The following is a 26,232-nucleotide window of genomic DNA, read 5'->3' as shown; positions in this document are numbered from 1 at the left end:
AGTTGTATTATCATGCTACAGCATGACACAGAGAGACCATAATAAAAAGAACAAGAAAAGCTTCCTTCTGTTGCTGCCTGCTCTCCCAGGATAATAATTGATTGACTTATGCTCCATTAGATGGCCTGCTTCAGCTCTGATGCTGCAGCAGTTCTATCAGCAAAGTTAACAGCTTCCCTTCTCCTTGACCAGTAGGGTTACAGCAGCTATGTATGCCTTTCCTTGATGCAGGTTTTACAGGATTGCAGCCACTGTATCTTAGTTATTCTGATTCCGGCACTGAGCTAAAGGCTTCTTCTAGCATATATGACTGGAATTGCAGCAATTATTTCCAGTTGTCTTTAATCATGCTTCTGGTTCTAGCACCATAGGACTACACCTGAATTTTGTATCAGCACTGTTGTTCTGAACCCCATGAGATCGTAGTAGTGGTCCTATAGCAAGCATTTCACAAAAGTTGACTTAATGAAAGCCCTGAGATCCCTACAATGTCAGCAGTAGCTTATTTCAGAGTTCATATCAGTTCTGGCACCCCAAGATGATTTTGTTCTTAGAGCTAGCTTTCTTCACCATAATACAATCATATATTTCCCTGTAGAACTCTATCAGGTTGCTTTGGAGCTATTGCACCAGATTTCAGCACTATGATTCTAGAGAGGAACAGTGTTTTCGCAATTATTAATATCTAATCTGGTATCCTTTCCTGCTGGAGACAGAACCTAAACTAAGTAGAAGAGCCAGATGGATCTGTTTGTGCTGCAACTCTTCCACCATCTGCTGGTGAGAAGAAGAAATCTCAATGATCTAAACCAGTGTTCTTCAACCTTTTTACACCTATGGACCAGCGGGGAAAAAAAAATTATTTTGTGGACCAGCAAACTACTAGGACTGAAATTTAAAAACCCCGTCTCCGCGAGCTCGGTCCTCGCAAACTATCTGATTCCCATCCGCACAAGCCTCAGTTATGATTTTATACTGAATGTATTTTATTAAAGTATAAAAAGAAACAATATTCTGTACAATTGTCATTTTATAAATGCAAATAATACAGAGCAAGAATCAACAAAACCCCTGTCTCCCTTCCCCTTCACATATATCCCCTCTACTATCAAGAAAACAGAATAAGCCAAATTATTACAAAATGCTACACAGAAATATCATGCTAACAGAATACCGCAGTCACACATAGCAGGAATAGGGTTAGGGGAGTGCAATTAGAGCAACTGCCCCCCTGGTCAGAGAGAGCCCTAAGCCTCTGCCTGGACTTTGCAGTCCCCAGTTATGTCTAACACCAGCTCTAGCAGGATATATATATTTCAAATCTGATATATTCTAATCAGAAAATAGAAATAAAATTATTTGTTTCTACCTTTTGTTGTCTCTGGTTTCTGCTTTCATCTTCTTTTCACTCTCTTCCTTCCAGCGTCTGCCCTCTCTGTGTCTTCAATCCAGCATCTGCCCCTTCCATCTACTGTCTGACCTCTCCCCCTTCCATATGGTATTTGTCTTCTTTCTATGCCCCTCTCCCCTTTCCATCCAGCCTATGCCCCTCTCTCCTTTTTACATGATTCATTCCAGCTTCACTGCTCTCTTCATTTTTATCTCTTCTACACCAGATCTAGCATCTTTGTCCCCCTCAATTTCTCTGCTGACCCCCCTTCCCATCTCATTCCTGTCTCTCCCCTTCCCCTCCTCTAATCTCCCTGCCAGCTATTTCCTTCCTTTTTTCTTCTCCCTTCCTCCTCCCCTCCCAGCAGCATCTCTCCTTCTCCCTCCCTCCAGGTCCAGTAGCAGCTGTCCCTTTTTTCCCTTGCCCAGCAGCTTTCCAGACTCCTTTCCCTCCTCCCCTTCCAGCAGCATCTCTCCTTCTCCCTCCCTCCAGTTCCAGTAGCAGCTGTCCCTTTTTTCCCCTTGCCCAGCAGCTTCCCAGACTCCTTTCCCTCCTCCCCTCCCAGCAGCATCTCTCCTTCTCTCTCCCTCCAGGTCCAGTAGCAGCTGTCCCTTGTTTCCCCTTGCCCAGCAGCTTCCCAGACTCCTTTCCCTTCTCCCCTCCCAGCAGCATCTCTCCTTCTCCCTCCCTCCAGGTCCAGTAGCAGCTGTCCTTTTTTTCCCCTTGCCCAGCAGCTTCCCAGACTCCTTTCCCTTCTCCCCTCCCAGCAGCATCTCTCCTTCTCCCTCCCTCCAGGTCCAGTAGCAGCTGTCCCTTATTTCCCCTTGCCCAGCAGCTTCCCAGACTCCTTTCCCTCCTCCCCTACCAGCAGCATCTCTCCTTATCCCTCTCCAGGTCCAGTAGCAGCTGTCCCTTTTTCCCCTTGCCCAGCAGCTTCCCAGACTCCTTTCCCTCCTCCCCTCCCAGCAGCATCTCCACTTATCCCTCTCCAGGTCCAGTAGCAGCTGTCCCTTTTTTTTTTTTTTTAACCATGCCCAGCAGCTTCCCAGCCTCTAACAGTGGCTTTCTCCCCTCCCAGCAACTCTCCTTACTTGCCAGCGCAGCGATTCAGGAAGGCAACTTCGGGTCCTTTGTTGGGTAGCACTGCCTCTGAGGAAAGCGGAAGTTGCATCATCAGAGGCGGCCGTGACTCAGCAAAAGCCCCAAGGCTGCCTTCCTGAATCGTTGCGCTGATAAGTAAGGAGAGCCGCTGGTAGGGGAAAAAGCACACTGTCTGAGGCTCCCCATTATATCTTTGGCCCTGCGCGGACTACAGCTCTTCGATCTTGCCGGTCCTGTGTGGACTGGCAGGAAATTGAAGATGTTGTTCTTGCCGGTCCTGCGCGGATCAGCAGGAATTTTCTGCGGACCGGCACCGGTCTGTGGACTGGCGGTTGAAGAACTGTGGTTTAGATCACAGTTCTTCAACCGCTGGTCTGCAGACCGGTGCCGGTCCGCAGAAAATTCCTAAACTACCATGTGAATGTATAGTTTACTACCTATGGATATAAATCAGAAAGACAGACAATATTAGAACATAAGAATTGCCATACTGGGGCAGACTGATATCCTGTTTCCAAAAGTGGCCCACCCAGGTCCCAAGTACTTAGCTAGATCCCAAGAAATGAAACAGATTTTATGCTACTTATCCTAAGAATAAGCAGTAGAATTTCCCCAAGTCATCTCAATAGTGGCCTATGGACTTCGCTTTTAGGAGTTTATCCCAAAGGAGCTCAGAATAATTTACATGAGTTTATTCAGGTACTCAAGCATTTTCCCCTGTCTGTCCCAGTGGGCTCACAATCTGTCTAATGTACCTGGGGCAATGGGGGGATTGGGTGACTTGTACAGAGTCACGGGGAGCATAACCTCAGGCTGCTGAGGCTGAAGCTTTAACAACTGCGCCACACTCTCTCCCATTTATTTAAAAGGCACCTGAACTACTTTATTTAAAAGGTGAGTGGCCCTTACAGCAGGAGCACTTCTTGGGTATCAAAGATTTGGATATCCCTGAACTCTCAATACTGTGTCTCAAAGAGGAGTAATGCCCACACTTCTTGACCTCTACCCAATGTACAGAATCAAGCACTCTTGGAATCGATAAGGATCAAGGTGAATCTTTCCTTGTCTTCAGAATGGGATCTGAGGAATCCTGATCCTGAAGGTCGCTACTGATGCTCAATGCTGCTCCAGGAGCCACTGGGACCAAAATGAGGTCTTATCTAATCTGAATGGGAAACTTGAGTCATTAGCTAAATGGCTTTCTGTGATCTGATTTTGAATGTTGACAAATCCACTGCACTTTGGATATCACACAAAAGTCGGCCTATATTTGTTGGTCTATCTGTCCAAAACCTTCAGATTCCTCTACAAAAGGAGATTTTAATCTTAGGTTTATGCTGTGATAATGCCTTGAGCTTTGATCATCATTTAAAACATGTTGTCAAAACTTGTTATTTTCAATTGCATTTGATACAACAGCTCATGAAAAAGTTAGTAAATACTTTGATAACCAGTAGTCTTGATTACTGTAACTCTTTATATTCTAATCTTACAATCAACAGTCAAAAGAGGCTTCAACTTGTTCATAATATAGCAGCATGCCTTATTGTTAATGAAAGAGCTACATTGGCTATGTGTTTCTGCTCATATTACTTTCATATTACTTTCAAAGTCTTAACAACATAAGAATCAGTGGCCTAGTGAGGGTGAGTGGGGCCTGGGGATGTGGCACCCCTCTCCATCCTCTTCTTCACCCCTCGCTCCTGCCTGAGTCTCCCTGTTGTGCATGCGCCATCTTCCCTTCCCCTGTACCTTTTTAATTTTCTAAGCATGAGCACCATCACAAACTTGCTGCCCGCATTGTGTTGGCTATCCCTCTGATATCACTTCCTAGGCATGGGGCCCAGAAGTGACATCAGAGAGAGGTGACACTGACGCAGGCAGCAAGTTCGTAATGCTGCTTGCGCAGGGAAAATTAAAGAGGTACGAGGGAAGGGGCGCATGCATACAGCAGGGGGTGTCAGGAAGGAGCGGGGTGGACTGCCCTCCCCCTGAACCCCTTACTATGCCACTGATAAGAATAGCTTTACTGGGTTAGACCAAAGGTCCATCCAGCCCAATAGCCCATCTTCAAGGTGGCCAATCCAGGTCACTAGGACCTGGCAAAAACCCAAATAGCAGCAACATTCCATGCTACCAATCCAGACAAACAGTGCCTTCCCTCATGTCTGTCTCAATAACAAACTATGGACTTTTCCTCCAGGAAATTGTCCAAGCCATTCTTAAAACCAACTGAGTTAATTGCTCTTGCCACAGCCTGTGGCAACACGTTCCAGAGCTTAACTATTCTCTGAGCAAAAAAGCACAGTTACTTACCGTAACAGGTGTTATCCAGGGACAGCAGGCAGATATTCTTGACTGATGGGTGACGGCACCGACTGAGCCCCGGTACGGACACTTTTAGAGTGATTGCACTCTAAGAACTTGGAAAGTTCTAGAGGCCGCACCGCGCATGCGCGAGTGCCTTCCCGCCCGACACAGGCGCGCGGTCCCCAGTTATGATAAGCCAGCTAAGAAGCCAACCCGGGGAGGTGGGTGGGACGCAAGAATATCTGCCTGCTGTCCCTGGATAACACCTGTTACGGTAAGTAACTGTGCTTTATCCCAGGACAAGCAGGCAGCATATTCTTGACTGATGGGTGACCTCCAAGCTAACAAAAAGAGGGATGGAGGGAAGGTTGGCCATTAGGAAAACAAATTTTGTAAAACAGATTGGCCGAAGTGACCATCCCGTCTGGAAAATGTATCCAGACAATAATGTGATGTAAAAGTGTGAACTGAGGACCAAGTGGCAGCCTTGCAGATTTCCTCAATAGGCGTAGAACGGAGGAAAGCTACAGACGCTGCCATAGCTCTAACTCTATGGGCCGTGACGGAACCTCCCAGTGTCAGTCCGGACTGAGCAGAGCAGAAAGAAATGCACGCTGCTAACCAATTCGACAGCGTACGCTTAGAAACAGGATGACCCAATCTATTGGGATCAAAGGACAAAAAAAGTTGTGGCGATGATCTGTGGGGCTTAGTACGATCCAAATAGTAAGCTAAAGCTCGCTTACAATCCAAAGTATGTAAAGCCTGTTCCCCAGAATGAGAATGAGGTTTCGGAAAGAAGACAGGCAGAACAATGGATTGGTTGAGATGGAATTCAGAGACAACCTTAGGGAGAAACTTTGGATGTGTACGCAGAACCACCTTGTCATGATGAAAGACCGTAAAAGGTGGATCTGCAACTAGTGCATGTAGCTCACTGACCCTCCTGGCAGAGGTAAGAGCGATAAGGAAAAGTACCTTCCAAGTGAGAAACTTGAAAGTGGCTGTCGCCAAAGGTTCAAACGGGGGCTTCATCAAAGCGGAGAGAACCACATTCAGATCCCAGATAACAGGAGGTGCTTTAAGGGGTGGTTTAACATTGAAAAGACCTTGCATGAATCTGGAGACCAGGGGATGAGCTGTAAGGAGTTTTCCATGGACTGGCTCATGAAACGCAGCAATAGCACTGAGATGGACTCTGATGGAGGTAGATTTGAGGCCAGAGTCAGACAGAGAAAGCAGATAATCCAATAAGGTCTCCACTGGAAGAGACGTAGGATCATGATGATGAAGAAGACACCAAGAAGAAAACCTTGTCCACTTCTGATGATAACACTGCAGAGTGGCGGGTTTCCTGGAAGCATCCAGAATAGACCGAACGGGCTGAGAGAGAAGAGAGTTGTTTGAAGTCAGCCCGAGAGATACCAAGCTGTCAGGTGTAGAGACTGAAGGTTGGGATGCAGGAGGGTCTCCTGATGCTGCGAAAGCAGAGAAGGAAACAGAGGAAGTAGCAAAGGTTCTCTGGAACTGAGTTGAAGAAGAAGGGAGAACCAATGTTGCCTGGGCCATCGAGGAGCAATCAGAATCATGGTGGCTCGTTCCTTCTTGAGTTTGAACAAGGTCCGCAGCATGAGTGGTAGAGGAGGAAAAGCATACAGGAACCGATTGGACCAATCCAGAAGGAATGCATCCGCTGCCATACGGTGAGGAGTATAGATTCTGGAGCAGAATTGGGGCAGTTGGTGATTGTGAGGAGCTGCAAAGAGGTCCACTTGAGGAGTGCCCCATTGATCGAAGATGGACCGTAGGGTTGAAGGATCGAGAGTCCATTCGTGAGGTTGGAGAATTCTGTTGAGCTTGTCCGCTAATGAATTCTGCTCTCCTTGGATGTAGATTGCCTTCAGGAATAGGCTGCGAGCTGTGGCCCAAGTCCAGATTTTCTGGGATTCCTGATACAAAAGGCGAGAGCCTGTTCCACCCTGTTTGTTGATGTAGTACATCGCAACCTGATTGTCTGTGCACAGCAGGAGGACTTGAGGGAAGAGAAGGTGTTGGAAGGCCTTGAGGGCGTAAAACATCGCTCTGAGTTTCAGGAAATTGATGTGATGCTTCTTTTCCTGGGCTGTCCAAAGGCCTTGAGTTTGGAATTCGTTCAAATGAGCTCCCCAGGCATAAGGGGATGCGTCGGTGGTGATGACTAGTTGATGAGGCGGTAGATGGAGCAGAAGACCTCTGGAGAGATTTGAGGATATCAACCACCATTGTAGAGACTGACGAAGAGATGATGTCACAGATATGTGTCGTGAGCAAGGATCCGTCACTTGGGACCACTGGGTAGCAAGGGTCCATTGAGGAGTGCGCAGGTGAAGACGTGCTAAAGGTGTTACATGAACTGTGGAAGCCATGTGACCTAAGAGTATCATCATCTGTTTGGCAGATATGGAACTCTGAAGAAGTACCTGCTGACAGAGAAATTGGATAGTCTGAAGACGGTTGGCCGGTAGAAATGCTCTCATGAGGACTGTGTCTAGCACTGCTCCAATGAATTGAAGTCTCTGAGTGGGGATGAGATGAGATTTGGGAAGATTGATCTCGAACCCCAGAAGTTGTAGAAACAGGATGGTTTGGTTGGTGGCCAGGAGCACTGTCTGAGATGAATCGGCCTTGATTAACCAATCGTCCAAGTAAGGAAAGACTTGAAGGTGGTGAGAGCGTAGAAAGGCAGCTACCACAATCAGACATTTGGTGAACACTCTTGGAGAGGAGGCAAGACCGAAGGGTAGTACCTTGTATTGGTAATGACAGCGATTGATCATGAAGCGGAGGTACTGTCTGGAGGTAAGATTGATCGGTATGTGAGTATATGCCTCTTTGAGATCTAGGGAGCATAGCCATTCGTTTTGATTGAGAAGAGGGTAAAGCGTGGCTAAAGATAGCATCTTGAATTTCTCTTTGACCAAGCATTTGTTGAGATCGCGAAGATCTAGAATCAGTCTGAGGTCTCCTGTCTTTTTGGGGACCAGAAAGTAACGGGAGTAGAATCCCTGCCCCATTTGATCTGGAGGAACTTCCTCTATAGCGTTCAGAAGGAGGAGGGATTGAACCTCCTGAAGAAGGAGGGAAGATTGAGGAGAGTTCAAAGCAGACTCTTTTGGTAGACTTGGGACCGGGAGGTTCTGAAAGTTGAGAGAGTAGCCGTGGTGGATGATGTTGAGGACCCATTGGTCCGAAGTGATAACTTCCCACCGGCTGAGGAAAAAAGAAAGAAGACCTCCTATAGGTTGAGGTTGCAGGGAAGATGGTTGGACGCTGGCTATGCCCTGGAGAAGTAAGTCAAAAGGGCTGCGTGGATTTCTGTTGAGGAGGTGGCTTGGCAGGCTGTTGCTGTTGTGGTCTAGGTGTCTGCCGTTGCTGCTGACGCTGCCTTCTAGGTTGTTGTGGAGCTGACTGCAGAGAACGAGCCACATAACGACGTTGGTAGGCCGATTGTTGTCTGAAAGGCCGTGCCGGTGGAGGTTTCTTTTTTGTCTTGAGGAGAGTATCCCAACGTGTTTCATGGGCGGAGAGCTTTTGGGTAGTTGAGTCCATAGACTCTCCAAACAGCTCATCCCCTAAGCACAGTGCATTAGCTAACTGGTCTTGATGGTTGACATTAAGCTCGGATACCCTCAGCCAGGCAAGGCGGCGCATGGCCACAGACATAGCTGTTGCTCGAGAGGTAAGTTCAAAAGTATCGTAAATAGATCTTACCATAAACTTTCTCAGTTGGAAAAGTGAAGAGGAACATTGGCGAAAAGCCAGTCGTTTTCGCTCAGGAAGGTACTGCTCAAAGGAAGCCATGGTGGTAAGGAGATGCTTTAAATAGAATGAAAAATGAAAAGCATAGTTGCCAGATCTATTGGCGAGCATTGCATTCTGGTAAAGACGTTTACCAAATTTATCAATGGCTTTACCTTCTCTGCCAGGAGGGACAGAAGCATAAACACTAGCTCCTGAAGACTTTTTAAGTGTAGATTCCACAAGAAGGGACTCATGTGGAAGCTGGGGCTTGTCGAACCCTGGGATAGGGATGACTTTGTATAGCGAGTCCAATTTGCGGGGCGCTCCCGGAATAGTAAGAGGAGTCTCTAGATTTTTGTAAAATGTTTCCCTCAGGATGTCATGAAGAGGGAGTTTCAAAAATTCCTTTGGAGGCTGGTCAAAGTCAAGGGCATCAAGAAAGGCTTTAGACTTTTTAGACTCAGCCTCCAAAGGAATGGAAAGAGACTCACACATGTCTTTTAAAAAGGAAGTGAAAGACAAAGAGTCATGCTTAGAGGATGGGTCAGGAACAACAGGATCATCCTCATCCGAAGAACACTCACCCTCTGATAGAAAAGGTTCTTCGGAATCACCCCACAAATCAGGGTCCCTAATATTGGAACTACGGTCCCGAGACTCAGAGGTGGATGGTTCCAAGTGTCGGGACTTGCGCAGTGACTTACCCGACCTCATCGATGTGGTACCGGGAGAAGTCACCGGACGCATCGGTGCCGAAGTTTGTACCGACTGGTGGTGAGATGTCGGCTCCGGTGCAAGGAGTGGCACCGACACCGATGAGGCCGAGTGTACCGGTACCGAAACAGTGGATGCAGACAATATAGGCTGTTCCACTGCCGGTACCGGTGGCTCAGTACGGACCGGCACAGGGAGATTCGGAGCCAAGATAGCTGGAAGGAGTTGTTGTAATTGCTCCTTAAGCTGTACTTGGAGGATGGCCGCTATGCGATCATCTAATGAAGGCACCGGTACCGCCTTTTTCTTTTGCGGTACCTGCGGTGCCGCTCTACACCCCGGAGATGAGGAGCCCGATGTCAAGGGACTCACCTCAATAGGGGCGGAGCGCTTCCGCTGGCGTCTCACGGTCGACAGGACTGGACTCGCTGCAATCGAGACCGGAGGACGCTCCAGCGGGGAAGGCTTCTTAGCCGGCTTACCTGGGTGCTGCGACGCCGGCGCGGTGTCACGCGGTGTCGATGAGGTAGGTGCCGGCTGTACCGGAGCCGATACCGGTGTCGATGTCGCGGGATCGGACATCTCGGTACCGAAAAGTAATCGTTGTTGAATTTCACGATTTTTTTAAGTACGTTTTTTCAACGTGGCACAGCGGGTGCAGGTGGACGCCTGATGCTCCAGACCCAGGCACTGTAGGCACCAGTTGTGCGGGTCCGTAAGGGAGATAGGCCGTGCACACCGCTGGCACTTCTTGAACCCTGGCTGAGGGGGCATGAAAGGAAAAACGGCTTCCGCCAAATCGAAGGCCGAGGCCTCGATGGTGGCAGAAGGCCCCGCCGGGGAAAAACCAAAAATGAAGAAAAAATACAAGTTTTTTTTTTTTTTTAACAAAAATAAAAGAAAAGAAAAGAGGCAATAGAGCCAAGGGGGTTTTCGCGAGCGGGAAGGCGTGGAGAAAAATTTTCAACGGCCGTTGAAAAACGCATCTTCTTAGCTCCGCGGAAACTAAGAAACTGGGGACCGCGCGCCTGTGTCGGGCGGGAAGGCACTCGCGCATGCGCGGTGCGGCCTCTAGAACTTTCCAAGTTCTTAGAGTGCAATCACTCTAAAAGTGTCCGTACCGGGGCTCCGTCGGTGCCGTCACCCATCAGTCAAGAATATGCTGCCTGCTTGTCCTGGGATAAAAATATTTACTCCTATTTTCTAATGCAACCTACTTCTTTTTAGAAAAGAACAGACTGATTTGGTCCCGCATGACAATGGCAGGTGTAAAGATATGAATACGGGTGCATGTGCAGTGTACTGCCCTCAAAGGCTTCTGGAAGTGTTGGCGAGCAATTTGTGGGCAGGGCTCCTTTGGATGATGGCACTCATCGATATGGAGATATCATCCTGTTTGCCCTCAGAGAATAAGGAGTATGTAGCTAGCTGCAAGTGAGAAGGCATCTTGCTCAGTCTTGAAAATACCTGTGTATTTTGCAAATATATGGACTATTTAAAAATGAGCCCTTTAATAAGCAATAACGATCTATAAAGAGATCTAAACCATAACTAAATAAGGGCTTGCTATAAGAGTTAAGCACAAGCTCATTATTTTAGAAACTTTTCCAGCAAAAAGGAAAAACCCGTCTTAGGTGCTTACTACTGTCTGTTCTACTTTCATACACCCAGTAAAAGGAGTAACGGGGACCTTTATATACTAGTATCTACTAATAACAATTTAATAGTCAATAATTTTTTAGTGTTGTTGATGAATCATTCATGAACCTTTGTATAAGCTTTTGGTATTACGTTGTAGATATGTTCTCTGAGGATTATTTGTTTGTCTAATTATCTTTTTATAATTTTAGTATGTAAATTCTGTAAACCGTTTCATTTTAAACGGTATAGAAATTTTAAAAATAAATAAATAGGTTTTATCATCTCCAGAGCTCTTGACTATAAAAATCAGATACTGGGACACATCTTGGTTTTGTTTCAGATCCATGGGAACAGAGAGATAAATACTTTACTCAAGATCAAATAAAGTCAGTGTCAGAGAAGGGAGACAAACTTATATCCAAGTACTCCACTTGAATCAGAATTCAGTTCCCTGTCAGTTAAGATGCACCTCTTTCTGCATATGGTTTTCAGTAATTTGACATTTTATAGATTGATGATATGATGGGAGGATCTACATAAATAATTTTGGCTTACCAATAAAAATTCCACTCTTCATTTTCTGACACTTGAATCCATCCTCGCTTTTCAAAGTTATTTATAAGCACAGACTTTTCTATGTCAGTTATCCACTTCAGTTTTCCAGCCATGACCTAGAAAAATTCAATTTATTATTCATATCAGTTAATGCAAGATGTTAATTAAGTAGGCAAATAATTAATATAATAAGCAAATATATAATTTAATAATTCAGTGGGCAAATATATAATATAATAAGCTAGAAAATTGAGAATAAGCTGCCTGAGTGAGCGCTCCGATAGAACTTCACGGTCCTGCGGTATATAAACTGTTATTATTATTATTGTTATTATTGTTCTCTGCCAATTTTCCTAATAAACAAATAATCTTACCGGCAGTCCGTCGCTGTTCTAGCTGCTGGAATTTTAAAAACTTTTTTAAATGGGACAGATATTTACTAATTTGCATGGCCGGATTGGATCGGAAAATGGGCGATTGAGGGGAAAAACATGCGGTGGGCCGTTTAGAGAATTGGGTCGGTTAGCAGCGATCGTTGGTAAACTTGTTAGCGACAATCGCTGACTTTTTCAAGCCCCTATGTGTTTGAGGTGCATAGGGTGTTTATTTTTCTTTGCATTATATTGTATGTATAGAATTTTTCTGGGACTTTTCAGGATACAGTATTGCATATAGCTTATGTTCTTTATTTATTTCAGATGGGGTATGAGGGTTGTCTTCAGAAGCTGAGGGATATAATTTTGGAAGTGTTCATGAACAATCGCATTGGGGAGTATTTTAGTTGTCTATTTGCTCAAAAAGTTTGTTTGTATATATATGTTAGGTGCCATTGATTCGTGTTTGAGTCCTAGTGACTTGATGAACATCATCAAGTTTTCGTGGCAAAATACAGAAGCAGATTTCCAGGCTTTTCTTCTGCGCAGTATAAATTCGATGTTGCTGCCGTTGTTACATCAAATGTGATCCTCCACCTCCAACACTGTCCATCTGCTGCAGCCCAGATGGTGGTACATCATTAGTCTGACATCTCTGCTGTCTACTTTAGGAGGGCTCTGCTGGTAGTGAAATTACCGACCGCATAGCTTTCAGCTTCTCAGATGCTCGCAAGCCCCAGTAGCACAACAAGCCCATGTACCGTGACTGATATATATATATATATATATATTGTGACAGGGCCAGGGGTAAGCCTAGCGCTGGCAACCCGGCTTCCGCCCCCGACGCAAGTATTAACGCTCTTTGGAGGACCACTTTGGAATAAACACAGCAGGAAAAAAACTTTCCACCAATATTTGCCAGTTCCAAGTTTTATTATCCAGTTCAATTGCACTGGTTCTAAGGCAGCCACACTGGCTGATGAGGCTTGGAACAGATTTATTATAAACAAAAGTTCTCTTTTATAGCAAGTCCGTGCTTCAATCAGGAAAGAAAAAAACCCCCAAACATTTCCCTTTAAACCGGGATTTTTCTTTCTCATAGTTCTGCTGCCATGCTTTGCACAGTTCTGGGCAGCATTCTGGTTTCAAGAACTTATATACAAGAGTCCCTGTGGACCAACCAGCTTTAGCTCCACTCTTTTTAGGCTTGGCACAATTATTGTATTGAGCCCCCTGTTTCTTCAGGAAGTTCTCCCCACCTGACTACCTGAAGTATAAATACCCCCCCCCCCCCACTACCCTTCGTATTTCTGGGCAGTGGGCTGGGAACCATCCACCCTTGTTTTAATGGTCTAAGATTCCCTTCCCAAAAGTTCCCACTATCAGGGATGTGCAATGTCAGGTCACTGAATCCACTCCGGGATTTATTTCTCCTTTTAAGGTTAGTTAGCATTACCCATCTCCCACTCACTATACTTTGCTTGCATACAGGGGTTCTAGTTTAATTTCTGCTATTAGGCAATCCTCACATTCACACATCAAACTCTTATTCATTATACAGTCCCTCCTAAGGACAGAAATGCCTCTTTTAAGTACGTTAGACCATTGTTATAGAACAAACTTTCATTCCCTTCCCCCCCACAGTACCTTACTGACTCATGCTTAAGGTGACCATACGTCCTGTTTTGAACGGGACCATCCCATTGTCCCCACACATAGCTTCGGGATGCCGAAATGTCCTGTTTTCAGGGACAGCATCCCAAAGCTGTGTGCGAGGATAATGAGACAGGTGATCGCTTCCTGCCACACAACAAAAAAAGCCTCCCTTGGCCCGCCGGTGTGCTGCTTTAGGCAGCAGCGTCGTGTTCATCATCATCGCCCCCCCCCCCCCCCCTGGCGCACCCGAATCCCCAATGACCATCCCATCTGACCCTCCCACCGCAAGACGACCACAAACCTCCCGGCTCCTGCAGCGTCCGCAGTACTCTAAATATGCTGCTTCGCAGCCTTCTACCGACCTGATTTCCTCTGCTGCGTCCCTTATAACATCATCAGTGACGCAGAAGAGGGAATTACGGGCAGTAGGAGGCCCCGAAGCAGCGTTTTAGAGTGCTGCGGACGCTGCTGGAGCCAGGAGGTTTGTCAGTCGTCTTGCGGTGGGAGGGTCAGATGGGAGGGTCAGTGGGGTCACCTGCATGGCGGCAGTAGTGGGGGGGGGAGATGGAAAGATGCTGCTCAAGGGTTCTACTGTACAGGGGGATGGGAGGAAGGGAGGGACAGAAAAATGCCAGGTTCTACTGTACGGGGGAATGGGAGGGGGGAGGTAGGTAGGCAGGCAGGCAGGCTGGCTTTGGGGGTGAGACAAAGTCTGGAAGGCAGTGAGGGGGACATAGGAAGGAGGCACTGGGGGCACTAAGGACATAGGATGGGACACTAAAGACATAGGAAGGAGGTACTGGGGGCACCAAAGACATAGGATGGGACACTAAGGACATAAGAAGAAGGCACTAGGGGCACTAAGGACATAGAAAGGAGGCACCGAGGGCACTAAGGACATAGGATGGGACACTAAGGACATAGGAAGGAGGCACTGGGGGCACTAAGGACATAGGATGGGATACTAAGGACATGGGAAGGAGGCAGTGGGGGCACCAAAGACATAGGATGGGACACTAAGGACATAAGAAGGAGGCACTGGGGGCACTAAGGACATAGAAAGGAGGTACCGAGGGCACTAAGGACATAGGATGGGACACTAAGGACATAGGAAGGAGGCACTGGGGGCACTAAGGACATAGGAAGGAAGGAGGGAGGGAATAGAAAGGGACAATTGTTGGGCCTGAGTGCAGAAAGAAAGAAATGAAAGAAAGGCTACACAGTCAATTAATAGATGTCCCCTTTTGATGAAAAAAATAAATGGTCACGTTACCTCTGACTTACTTTCTCTGCAGCAGAGTCAGCAGCCGCGCTGAGGTGCAGGAACGTCCCATGATAACTCGTCTGCCGGCTCTGCTCTGGAAGAAGTAAGTTACATTGGAGGGGGTGGACCCGGAGGGGGGTGGACCCGGCAGACGCAGTCATTGCGGGACTCTGCATCTGCCGGGTCCACCCCTCCAACGTAACTTACTTCTTCCGGAGCAGAGCCAGCAGACGAGTCATGCATCTGCCGAGTCCACTCCCTTGCTGCATGAAGGGAGAGAAAGGAGCAGGATTGCTGGAATGGAAGAGTGGTGAAGGGAAAGAATGGGGGTAGGGTGGTATGGAAGGGAGGTGCTGATGGAATTGATGTACAGAGAAAGGGGAGAGACATAAGGGGGAAGGATATTGGAGGGAAAAAATGGGGGTAGATGCTAATTGAAGAGGGGTGGATGGAGAAAGGGCAGACATTGGATGGTAGTGGGGAGCCTATGCTGGATGGAAGTGCAGGTGGGAGAGATAGGGGAGCAAATGCAGGAAGGAAATGGGAGGAGAAAAAGAGGGGAGCAGATGCTTGATGGAAGTGCATGATGGAAGGAGGGGATAAATAAAAGGAGGGCACATGATGGGGGGGCACATGATGGGGAGAAAAGGATTGAGTTAGGGAAACTGGAGGGGTGAGGGAAAAAGGTGGCAAGCTTTAGGTAGACAGTAAAAAAGGACATTGATGAGAGGGTAGTAAGAACGTAATCTAGACAGATGCAGAAAATAAATTGAAAAGGAAAATGAGGGAAAAAAGGGAAAGGGATTGCAGAGGAGAGGTGTGGGAGAGGGAAGGAGAGGAGAGAGATGCCAGACCAATGGGGGTGAAAGGAGAGATGGAAGGGGGAGGCATACAGTTTCTAGAAGGGGCATAGAAGGAGAGAAGATGCCATATAGGGGAAAAGAGATGGCAGACAGTGGATGGAAGGAAGAGAGTTACAAGAAAATGAGGAAAGCAGAAACCACAGAAGACAAAAGGTAGAAAAAAATTTTCTATTTATTTATTGCTTTAGGAGACATGTGTCACTGTTTCTGTGGTGTTGCATTGTATGCAGAGTCCAGCTTCTTGCTGGTTCAATTTAACCTTTGTCTATGTATTTCTATTTTATCCCCCCTTTTACAAAACTGTGGAACATTTTTTAGCACCAGCCATGGTGGTAGCAGCTCTGATGCTCAGAATTCTATGAAACATAGAAACATAGAAAAAGACGGCAGAAAAGGGCTATAGCCCACCAAGTCTGCCCATTCCAATTATCCGCCCCCCAGAGTTCACTCCCCTAGAGATCCCACGTGAATATCCCATTTCCTCTTAAAATGAGCATCAGAGCTGTTACCACCGTGGCTAAAATCCACACTACAGTTTTGTAAAAGAGGGAGGGGTTAGTTTGTGATTACATATTCTATACTAGGCGAAGGTGTTTTCTGTGTGTTCGAAAGACATGGTTTTCTGTTAGGATTGACGGTGTAGGATTGATCTGTACTAGTCTGGCTTGTTTAGTTTTACAATGGGTGTATTGATGTTGTACTGCTCACTGCAGTATGTAAGATGCTGCCTTTTCCTAGGTACTCATGTATGACGTGTGGCTTGTTACTAAAAATCATGTTTTTTGCTTAGCTCAAATTTTTCTTTGCTAGACCAGTGCTGAAATGTCTCCCAAGCCTTCCTTAGCTTACACTGAAACAGTCATCAGCTTTTTGGCTCTAAGTAGAGCAGTGTGAACCTCCTAGTGGTGGAGTGGTGTAATTACTTCCAAGTATAAAATTGGTGGAAGTGTAACGGTATTGATAAGGTTTCCCAAATAACTCCATACAGCCAAAGGATTTGACATGAAAAAGATTGATAAAGTTCATTAGATAAAATTATGTGAAAGGCGTTAGGTAAGATATTCAGGGTAGGTACTAATTTGCAATGCTAAGTAGGCAATGCTGGGGAGAATGTGGTACAGTGGTTAAAGCTACAACCTCAGCTCCTTGTGACCCTGGGCAAGTCACTTAATTCCCCCATTGCCCCAGATACATTAGATAAGATTGTGAGCCCACTGGGACAAACAGGGAAAAATGCTTGACTACCTGAATAAATTCATGTAAACTGTTCTGAGCTTTCTTGGGAGAACAGTATAGAAAATTGAATAAATAAATTAATATTTAGCAGTTGGTAAACTTACAAAGGCAAACAGGATGTTAAACTTACCACTTGGAGTTTATATAAATTTAGGTTACATGCTATGTCACATCTTTACACACAAACCCTAATAACTACTTCACTTTCCTCAGTATCCCCACTACTAAAACTCAATTATCTTCAAGACAACCTTCAAGAGTTTTGACATCAAATAAATACAAAGCTCTTCCTCCCTTGTATAGTTTGCACTTTTACCCACTAGGCCTATGGCTCTTTGTTCTCAAATGCTCCTATTTTTTCCCCTCACAGGAGTCAACAAATTCAACATTTAACCAGGGTTCTTTCAGATGAGTATCATCCATTAAAAAGGTAAAAAGAAATGATTCAAGTGTTCGTGTCTGAGGTGGATTCCTTTGGGTTGGTCTTGGCCCTTTACAATTAGTTTGTGTGCAGTGTTACCGGTCTAGTAGAGTTTCTGTAAACATTGCAGCAGCCCTTGCCAAACAGCAGTGTCACTTTAGAGGTTGAATCACCTGCCCATTGATCACTACATAGTCTATTCCCACCAGCAAAAGCTGAGGCAGAGTTTGTCAGGCTCCGATTTCTTAGTCTAGGATGACATGCGCATGCCATGAAGAAGGCCGGTGGCTGCAGCCTTAACCCCTAAGGCTAAAGCCTCAAATAACCTCCAGAGGACCATATCCACTCTGCGGTCCTGTGGATCTTTTAAAACCACTCCTCTTTCGCTTGGTAGGGAAGTGCATTTGGTTACCTGGGCTACCAGGGATTTTGGCATAGCAAACATTTGCTGGAATTCCTGATCCATGGGATACAGTTTAGCCATAGTTTTAGCTACCATCAGGGAGTCTCCCAGGGCTCTGTGACTAGGATTCTCATGGCTGGATGCCACAGAAAAAACGTGGGTTAAGCCCGGCCCTGCTCAGAAGAGAACACTGTGAAGACGGGGTTTGTGGAGGGTCTATTTTCAATTCTCAGAGGGACTCGGTAATGATCTCCAGTAAAGCAGAGAACTTAAAATGTCAGCGAACTGACCTATAGCCGATACCTCCATGTTTAACTGGATGGGAGGCTATTTCTCCTGTCAAGGAAGCCTCACTTTGGGTCAGTAAAGGGAATCACGAGAATTCACAGGAGCCAGTTAACAAGCTGCTCAGCGCCGAGCAGGCACACCAAAGCACGCTCCTACTCGTTGCCACTGAACAGCAGAAGAAAGCCATTCCTGTGGGTGAAGAGCCTGATAGGGGTTGGGAGGGAAGGGGCCTGGGGCAGTGCTCACTGCCACTCTGCGGCAGAAGAAAGCCAACCCCAGGTGAAGATCCTGACAGGGATTGAGAGGGAAGGGAAGGGGGCAGTGCTCGTTGCCGCTATGCGGCAGAAGAAACCTGATCCTGCGGGTGAAAAGCCTGACAGGGGAGGGAAGGGGGCTGAGGCAGTGCCAATTTTGGGGGAGGCCATGGCCCCTGTGCCCCCCCCCCCCGTTCCGACGCCTTTACTCTAGGGTATACATATTCAGGTATTCAAGCCTCATATGTTTCTCGGCACAATCCCAATATTCTTTTTGTCACCTTCCACTGAACCGCTTCAAGTTTTCTTACATCCTTAGCAAGATACAGCCTGCAGAACTGTACACAGTATTCCAAGAGGGCCTTATCAGTGACTTGCATGGGGAATTAACATCTCACTTTTTCTGCTGGCAATTCCTCTCTCTATGCAGCCTAGCATTCTTTTGGCTATGGCTCCAGCTACCGCTTTGTCACATTGTTTTGCAGATTTGAGATCCTTTGACACTATCATACCAAGGTCCCTCTCCCAGTCCATGCAAATCAGTTACTCACACCCTAGCATATACAGCTCCTTTGGGTTTTCACTCCCCAAGTGCATCACTCTGCACTTCTTCACATTAAATTTTAACTGCCAATTATTAGATCATTCTTCTAACTTTTGCAAGTCTATTCTCATATTTTGAATTCTCTCTGGTGTGTCCACTCTGTTGCAAATCTATGTGTCATCTGCAAAAAGACACACTTTTCCTTTTAATCCTTCAGAAATATTATGCCTCTATTCACCTTTCTTTCCTCTGAGCAAATTCTTTTTTACCACCAAATAAAGGTGTATGCTGAGTGCTTCCTGCAAAAAAAAAAAAAAAAGTTTCTCTGTAGAAGAAATTTTGAAATTCTATAAATCATTAGCATTTTAATGACTGAAGGCTAAAATTATATATCTGATTTTATATGAAAAATACTCTTCAGCTTTATTTCTTCTGATACAGAAAGAATCAGACAGATGTTAGGCAACAGTAGTTATCACCTATCACCACTAGAGGATGCCTCTTAGCCACATTGGGGGTATAGCTCAGTGGTAGAGCATTTGACTGCAGATCAAGAGGTCCCTGGTTCAAATCCGGGTGCCCCCTTCAAGGTTTTTTTGTTTTATTTTGTTTTTTTACTGAAAATATAGTAGATAATTACATTCATTATAAACCTAAAACTATACATTATGTTTTGTTATTCTTTCCTTGCTGATTATTTTTAAATCCTTCTTTAGCTATGGCCCTAATACTTTCATCTGGCAGGGTGACAGAACCTTGGAGTTTTCCAAGCCTATCATATTAGTCAGAAAGCCACGGCCAGCTTAACTGGCAAAGAACAGCCACAGTCACAGCAAATACAATACATCATAACAGACACATGAAACTCAAAGAACCATAATTAGTGCATAATTTACTGGCAGGAAGGGTAGGCAATTTTCACATTGTCTTTTTACCTGTCTTTTTTATCCAGATAAATTGTTTTTGAAAATTTCCATGCAAAGAATAATTTTATAATAGAGTACCTAGAAAATTTTCAAAAATGCTCTTTTTTTTTTTTTTAATGAGAAACAGAATGGACCAGTTAGTTCACTCTAATATGGTTAGTGCAGGATTATCACGTGAGCCCTCAGACCCATATTCTATAAACGGCGCCTTAACTTAGGCACCGGTAGGCACCCTACCAGCATCTAAGTTAAGAGAAAAATGCTGTTTAAAAGTGCTTTTAAAAGATATTCCCAGGTGCATATTGGTGCTGGAATCACATCTACATAGGTGCTTTATGACGCCACTGTAGGTGTGTCTGACGCTGGAAGTGGTGTTAGGTGCCATAAAGCACCTCTGTAGGCGTGATTTATTTAAAGGTAGGCACTAGAAATATAGGCCTTGAAAACCCTGGCCTACATTTCTGGCACCTACCTTTGCCAGATGAACAATTTTCTAAACAGTGCCGTTGTGTGATTGATATGCGATCGGCAGCCACCAACAGTGCCATTTAGAGAATCCAAGCCTTACTTCTTGCAAAATGGGCGGCAGTAAGAGCTCATGCAGCAATTTTTTTATGGCTAAACGCTAATGAGCACAGCCATTAATATAACAAATTTAAAATAGGTAATTTTAAAGCTGCAGTAAAAATAGCCTTAGCACATACAGAAAGATATGGGGACAAATTTTGTCCCTGTCCCCGTCTCTGTGAACCCTTCCTCATCCTGTCCCCACCCCATCCCCATAAGCTCAGTATGACCCCATCCGCACAAGCCTCAAACAGTTATGATTTTATATTTAAATCATTTTATTGTAGTATAAAAATCAACAATATTCTGTATAACTGTTTTATAAATCACAAATACAGAACAAGGATCAACAAAACCTGTCTCCCTTCACAAATATCCCCTCCACTACCAGGAAAACTGAACAAGCCAAATTACTACAGAATGCTAGATAGAAAATTCATACTAACCCCAGTCACATATAAAGAACACAAATGCCAAATACATAGCAGTTGACCAAAAATGATAAACATAAATTAAACCAAAATCCCAAGGAGCTTCATTTTCCATGTAGTACAACACCAAAGAAAACCGAAAGATCCATTTCCTCCTATATTGCTCAAAATATAAAGATCACCTAAGGTGATCATACATCCCGTTTTGAATGGGACCATCTTGTTTTTAGCTCACCTGTCCCGTTGTCCCAATGTACAGCTTCAGGATGCCGAAATGTCCCATTTTCAGAAGGAGCGGGAGAGGCAAGCTAAAAACAGGCCAGTGCAACCTATTTGTCCAAGTCACCGCCATACTAATATCATCTTCGTGCAGCAACTGCACAAGCTTTCTCTCCACACACACCCCCGACGTCAATTCTGACATTGGAGAAGAAGTTCCGGGCCAGCCAATCACTGCCTGGCTGGCCTGGAACTTCCTCTCCGATGTCAGAATTGACGTCGGGAAGACCGGGGGGGGGGGGGAGACTTGTGCAGTCGCTGCATGAAGATGATGTTAGTGTGGCGGTGGCTTGGAGAAATAGGCAGTGGCGGTGGCTGTGGGGGCCAGGCCGGGAGAGAGAAAAACAGAAAGGGGGGGAGCTGGGAGAGGGAAAGACAGAAAGAAGGGGGGGGGAGACAGGGAGAGAGAAAGAAAGACAGAAAGAAAAGATGCACAGTCAGAAGGAAGTGCAACCAGAGACTCATGAAAGCACCAAACAAAGGTAGGAAAAATTATTTTATTTTCAATTTAGTGATCAAAATGTGTCAGTTTTGAGAATTTATATTTGCTGTCTATATTTTGCACTATATTTAACGGGTTCCGGGGAGGGGGGGCATTCTGGGATCCAGGAGAATCCATGGGGGGGGGGTGGAATCCGGGGTAGGGTCCGGTCCGGTTCCATTTTGTGGGAAAAAATAAATGGTCACGTTACACATACCACAGATGGTATTAGGGGACTGCAACTAAGGCAACTTCCCCCTAGCCAGAGAGAGTCCTAAGCCTGCTGGAAACTGAAGATGGCATGGTCTGGTTTTAAGCTTTGGGGTCCCCTCCCAAATTTCTGTTCTGGGCCCTAACCATGTCTAACACCAGAACTAGTAGGATAAACATTTCAATTTTGACATTCTAATCACAAAACAGAAAATAAAATTATTTTTTTCTACCTTTTGTTTTCTGGAGATTTTATTTTTCAAGTCATGTTGGTCCCAAGAAGTTGCTTTATAAGGAGGGACCTGACAGAGGGAAGGCCATAAGAAAGCCTGTGTGGAGATTGGCTGGCTTCAGAAGATATGTGCTGGAGGCAGGGAGGGAGGAAAGAAGACTTGGGGACCAGTAACTGCAGGTATTTTTTCCCTGTATGAGCAAGGCTTTTTACCTTTCCCATGAAGCAGTAAAAAGATTTGCTCCCACATTTGTGGTAAAAAAGCCATTTTTTTCTGCTGATTTCCCATGGTTCACCACGGCTGCCCATCCCTGTCATTCGCTAATGGGGAAAAACCTGCACAAGGGTGTATGTACTAAGACCATTTTTTGGCACAGCTTAGTAAAAGGACCCCACAGACACCGTGCAAATATTCATACAAATGTATACCTGCACGAACATCACAATCTGCCATTGCTCCTACCAAACTACACCCCTAAGAATATGTACATAAAGATCACATTACAAGTGCATGTGTTTTTTTGTCAATATATACCTTTCACATGTGCAAAAAATGCTTTATAAAATTACCTTTACTGACTTTATATAAGAGGCATTTTTTGGTGATTTTCTATATGTGTTGACTACATCTGAGCATGAGATATTGAGCTCAGTAGTCGTCTGAGGATCCGCAAAAAATATTGGAAATTCTTTGTCACTGGCTTGTGTAATGTGAAAGGCCATTAGCACGCAGCCATTTTTTTTTTTTTTTTTTTTAAATCATCATGTGAGCACTTATAGACACCCATTTTATAGTTGCAAGGGCTCACAAGGTATCCATGTGCTAACCAGTGCAGTAATGTAGGTTTGTTAACTGGTTAGCTTAGAAATGTCCACCCTCCAAAAAAAAACCTCAAACACAATAAATACATATACAACAGTGGTCTCAACTCATGGACCGGGGGCCACGTACTATTTTGAGGCCCTCGGTATGTTTATCATAATCACAAAAGTAAAATAAAATAGTTTCTTGATCATATGTCTCTTCAGCTATAAATTACAATATTATCAAGTTTCAAGTTTATTAGGTGACTTGATTAATCGCTTAATCCAATTTCTAAGCGATGCACACATTAAAATTTACATTTGTTAGGGGACAATACAATACATACAAATACTTAAATAAGGCTAAATTGAACTCAATTTAACATATTCTAAACATTGGGTAAGGGGGGATGAAATACAATTCATATAGTAAAGAAGAAACATTAAAGGAAAAATACAAAAGGGTAATAAATATCAAAGGAATAATAAAGTAAAGTGGAGTAATAAGATAATAAAATTAGGTTGTAAATGCATCTTTAAAAAGGAAAGTTTTTAAGTTACTTTTAAATTTCCCAAATTCCTTCTCCTCCCTTAAAGAAATAGGGAGGGCATTCCAAGTCTGTGGTGCTGTACATGAAAAAATAAATTGTCGTCTTGTGTTAATAATTTTCAGTGAGGGAATAGACAGTAAGTTTTGTTCGTTAGATCTTAAAATTCTCCTTGCAGAATATGGAATAAGTAACTTAAATAAAAATGCAGGGGTCATATTGTATAGGGTTTTAAAGATGATTATACACAGTTTATAAGTAATTCTGTGAATGACTGGGAGCCAGTGAACATTTTTGAGAAGTGGTGTTACATGGTCAAATTTTTTAGACTTGGTTATTAGTTTAATTGATGTATTTTGTATAATTTGTAACCGTTTAATTTCATATAACGCAATTCCTTTAAATAAAGAATTGCAATAGTCGATTTTAGACATCACCAAAGAGTGAATCATTATATTAAGTGATTTAGGACATAGAAATTTAGAGATGGAGCGAATTTTACGTAACCTATAAAAGGTAGTTTTCACAATGTTACTAATGTGGTCATGGAAATTAAGCTTATTATCGAAGATTACCCCTAAAATTTTAATATTTTTGACTAATTGCAGGGGAACGTTTTGAATTGCAATAGGAGTAACAAGAGGGAAACTATCCTTCCAAGGAAAAAGCATGACATTAGTTTTTTTAATATTGAGAGCCAATCTGTTTTTATCCAGCCAATGATGAATTAGGTCAAGTTTTTCATTAATAGCCGAAATTTCAATTATGTTATTTTTACTTAGAGGATGCAATAGCTGTATGTCATCAGCATAGGCAAAAACATTATTATTAAGACTTAGCCAAAAGGAAAGATTTATAAACTATAAAGAGTTTTACCTCATGCAAAATTGTCATTTCTTTAATAAGACATTAACTATTTTTTTTTCCTGAGGCCCTTCAAGTACCTACAAATCCAAAATGTGGCCCTGCAAAGGGTTTGAGTTTGAGACCACTGATATACAGTATTACATACAGGCTTAAACTTGCAGACTTGCTTGTTTACTATTTTCCAGAAACTGAAAACTTCTGAAGATAAAGCTGATGAGCAATGTTAGAAACATCATCAAAAGTTTTACAGAAAAATATTTTTCTATTGTTTCTCTCTCTTTAGTATCAAAATTTCACCTAATGAAATATTTTACAATCGGCAGTCGCTTTAATAGAATTCTTAACGCGTAACAGCCTTCTCAAAAGTCTGTGCACCATTTGCATTCTTCCTTTGTTTTATTTTGACAAAACAAAATCCAACGAATTTTAGTGCTGAAAATAAGACGACGGTAAAGAACTGAACATCCTTGAAACCAAAATGGCAAAACGAAAAATGCCGTTCTGATATTAAAGCTCATATTTACAGTTGCACCTTCCTGCCATCCACGCTCCCCGTCACAAATATATACTTACAGTTGTACTTTAAATCGGTAGGCTGAGAATAACACAAATTGAACTGTCACCTATGTATCCACGCGGGCATCAGCGTTCCACTTCCGGACCGTTGCCCCGGTAACAGGGTACGCTTGCTGTGAGTCGCCAGGACCAATTAGAATATAAGGAAGGAAACGGCCTATTCGTTGGATTTCTCAAGCCCCATCCAGCGCAAAGGACTACCAGCCCCATAATGCAATCTGAGAGGGGGCACGCTCAGAAGGTAAAGAGACCGGAGGTTGCCTGAGGATTCGGATAGAAAGCAGGCGAATAATGACCGTTGCAGCCAGAACAGCTGAGTCGCCTCGCCAGTCACCAAACTAATATATTTTCCGTTCAGGCCCGGTAATAGAGATTAAAAAAACAAAAAAGAGAAAGAAGTTAAGATGAATTTTTTTTATTGGACTAACAATACATTTTTTTTTAAGTGGACTGACATGGCTACCACAGGCTGAGAAACACAAGAGATCTTAACCTAACTATAATGTCCATCAGAAAAGGCCAAAACTGCCTGTGTTTTAAGAAGCAGAGAGCTGTGGCAACAACATCGGGTTTTTACAGAGATGTGGAGGGAAAAGGAGATGACTTTAATTGCATTCTTTCTAACCCAAGTTTCATCTTTATTTGCTGCATGCATAAAACAGAAATGTGTGAAATAAATTATACAAAAAAGGATTTAAAAATATGCTTGTCTGAAGCAAAATAGCTCTGAAAATCCACTAGATTTCCGGCTAGATAAATACATTCTGCCCTGTACCATTACATTTTAAGAGTTCTTTTCTTTTTTTTTTTAAATGTGTTATATACAATTTCATTCTGATGGTCTGCAGGGTTGGAAATAATTAAAACCAGTGGAAAGATAAATACAGTTTGAAAATGGGCCAGAGTGGACTGGTTTCAGAGCAATAAAGTCTTCAAAAATGATTCAGTATATTTCTGTGGGAGAAGTTATTGATTCATATAACAACAGTTTAGGAACTTCACCCCTCAGGCTGTTCTCCCCTCTTCTTTCCTAGACACAGACTAAAAATTTTAATCGCACGATTAATTGCATAAAGCACTCCCTGTACAGTGCAATATAGAGAGCAAATGTAAATTATCAAAATGACATTTCAACTGAACTAAAAATAAAATCATTTTATCTTGCCATTGTCTGGTGATTTTATCTTTCTAATCTTCTCATAACTTGACTCTAGTGCTGTCAATTCTGGTTCCAGGGCCTCTTTCTTTTTTTTCTTCTTCACTTTCTGCTCTATATCAGTTTCACATTCAACTTTCTTCCATTTTTCTTCCTCCAAATCAATTCTACTGTAGTTTTCATCTTACCAATGGAGAAAGTGTGACAGAGGTCTCAGTGGGCGACACGTTGGCCTCCAGTGACCACAACATGGTATGGTTCAATCTAAGGAAAGGTTTTGCCAAATCTAACACATTAACCAAGGTCCTCAGCTTCAAGGACACCAACTACTTTAGCAGTCCACATCTTAAGCAGAGCAGAG

At 44.0% G+C, this 26,232-nt stretch overlaps 1 protein-coding gene and 1 non-coding gene across 3 annotated transcripts in view; one reads left to right on the top strand and one right to left on the bottom strand.

The window, feature by feature from the left end:
• TTLL1 (tubulin tyrosine ligase like 1) overlaps nt 1-26,232 on the bottom strand; it is a 155,178-nt gene that overhangs the window by 115,220 nt on the left and 13,726 nt on the right. Inside the window, exons 1-2 of one of the 2 annotated variants that reach the window (XM_033952516.1) lie at nt 24,713-24,818; nt 11,492-11,607 (exon numbers count right to left, since the gene is read on the bottom strand). In XM_033952516.1, coding sequence (XP_033808407.1) covers nt 11,492-11,604 — 113 coding nt within the window. In that variant the 5' untranslated portion in view covers nt 11,605-11,607; nt 24,713-24,818. Of the gene's footprint in view, nt 1-11,491; nt 11,608-24,712; nt 24,819-26,232 lie in introns of those variants that run through there. The other variant, XM_033952517.1, reaches the window with a different exon arrangement.
• On the top strand, nt 19,308-19,379 carry TRNAC-GCA. Its single transcript has one exon. It is a non-coding gene; the product is annotated as a tRNA-Cys (tRNA).

This window comes from Geotrypetes seraphini, chromosome 7, assembly GCF_902459505.1.
Source record: "Geotrypetes seraphini chromosome 7, aGeoSer1.1, whole genome shotgun sequence".
Lineage (NCBI taxonomy): Eukaryota > Metazoa > Chordata > Amphibia > Gymnophiona > Dermophiidae > Geotrypetes > Geotrypetes seraphini.
This window is presented reverse-complemented; position numbering and strand designations above follow the sequence as displayed.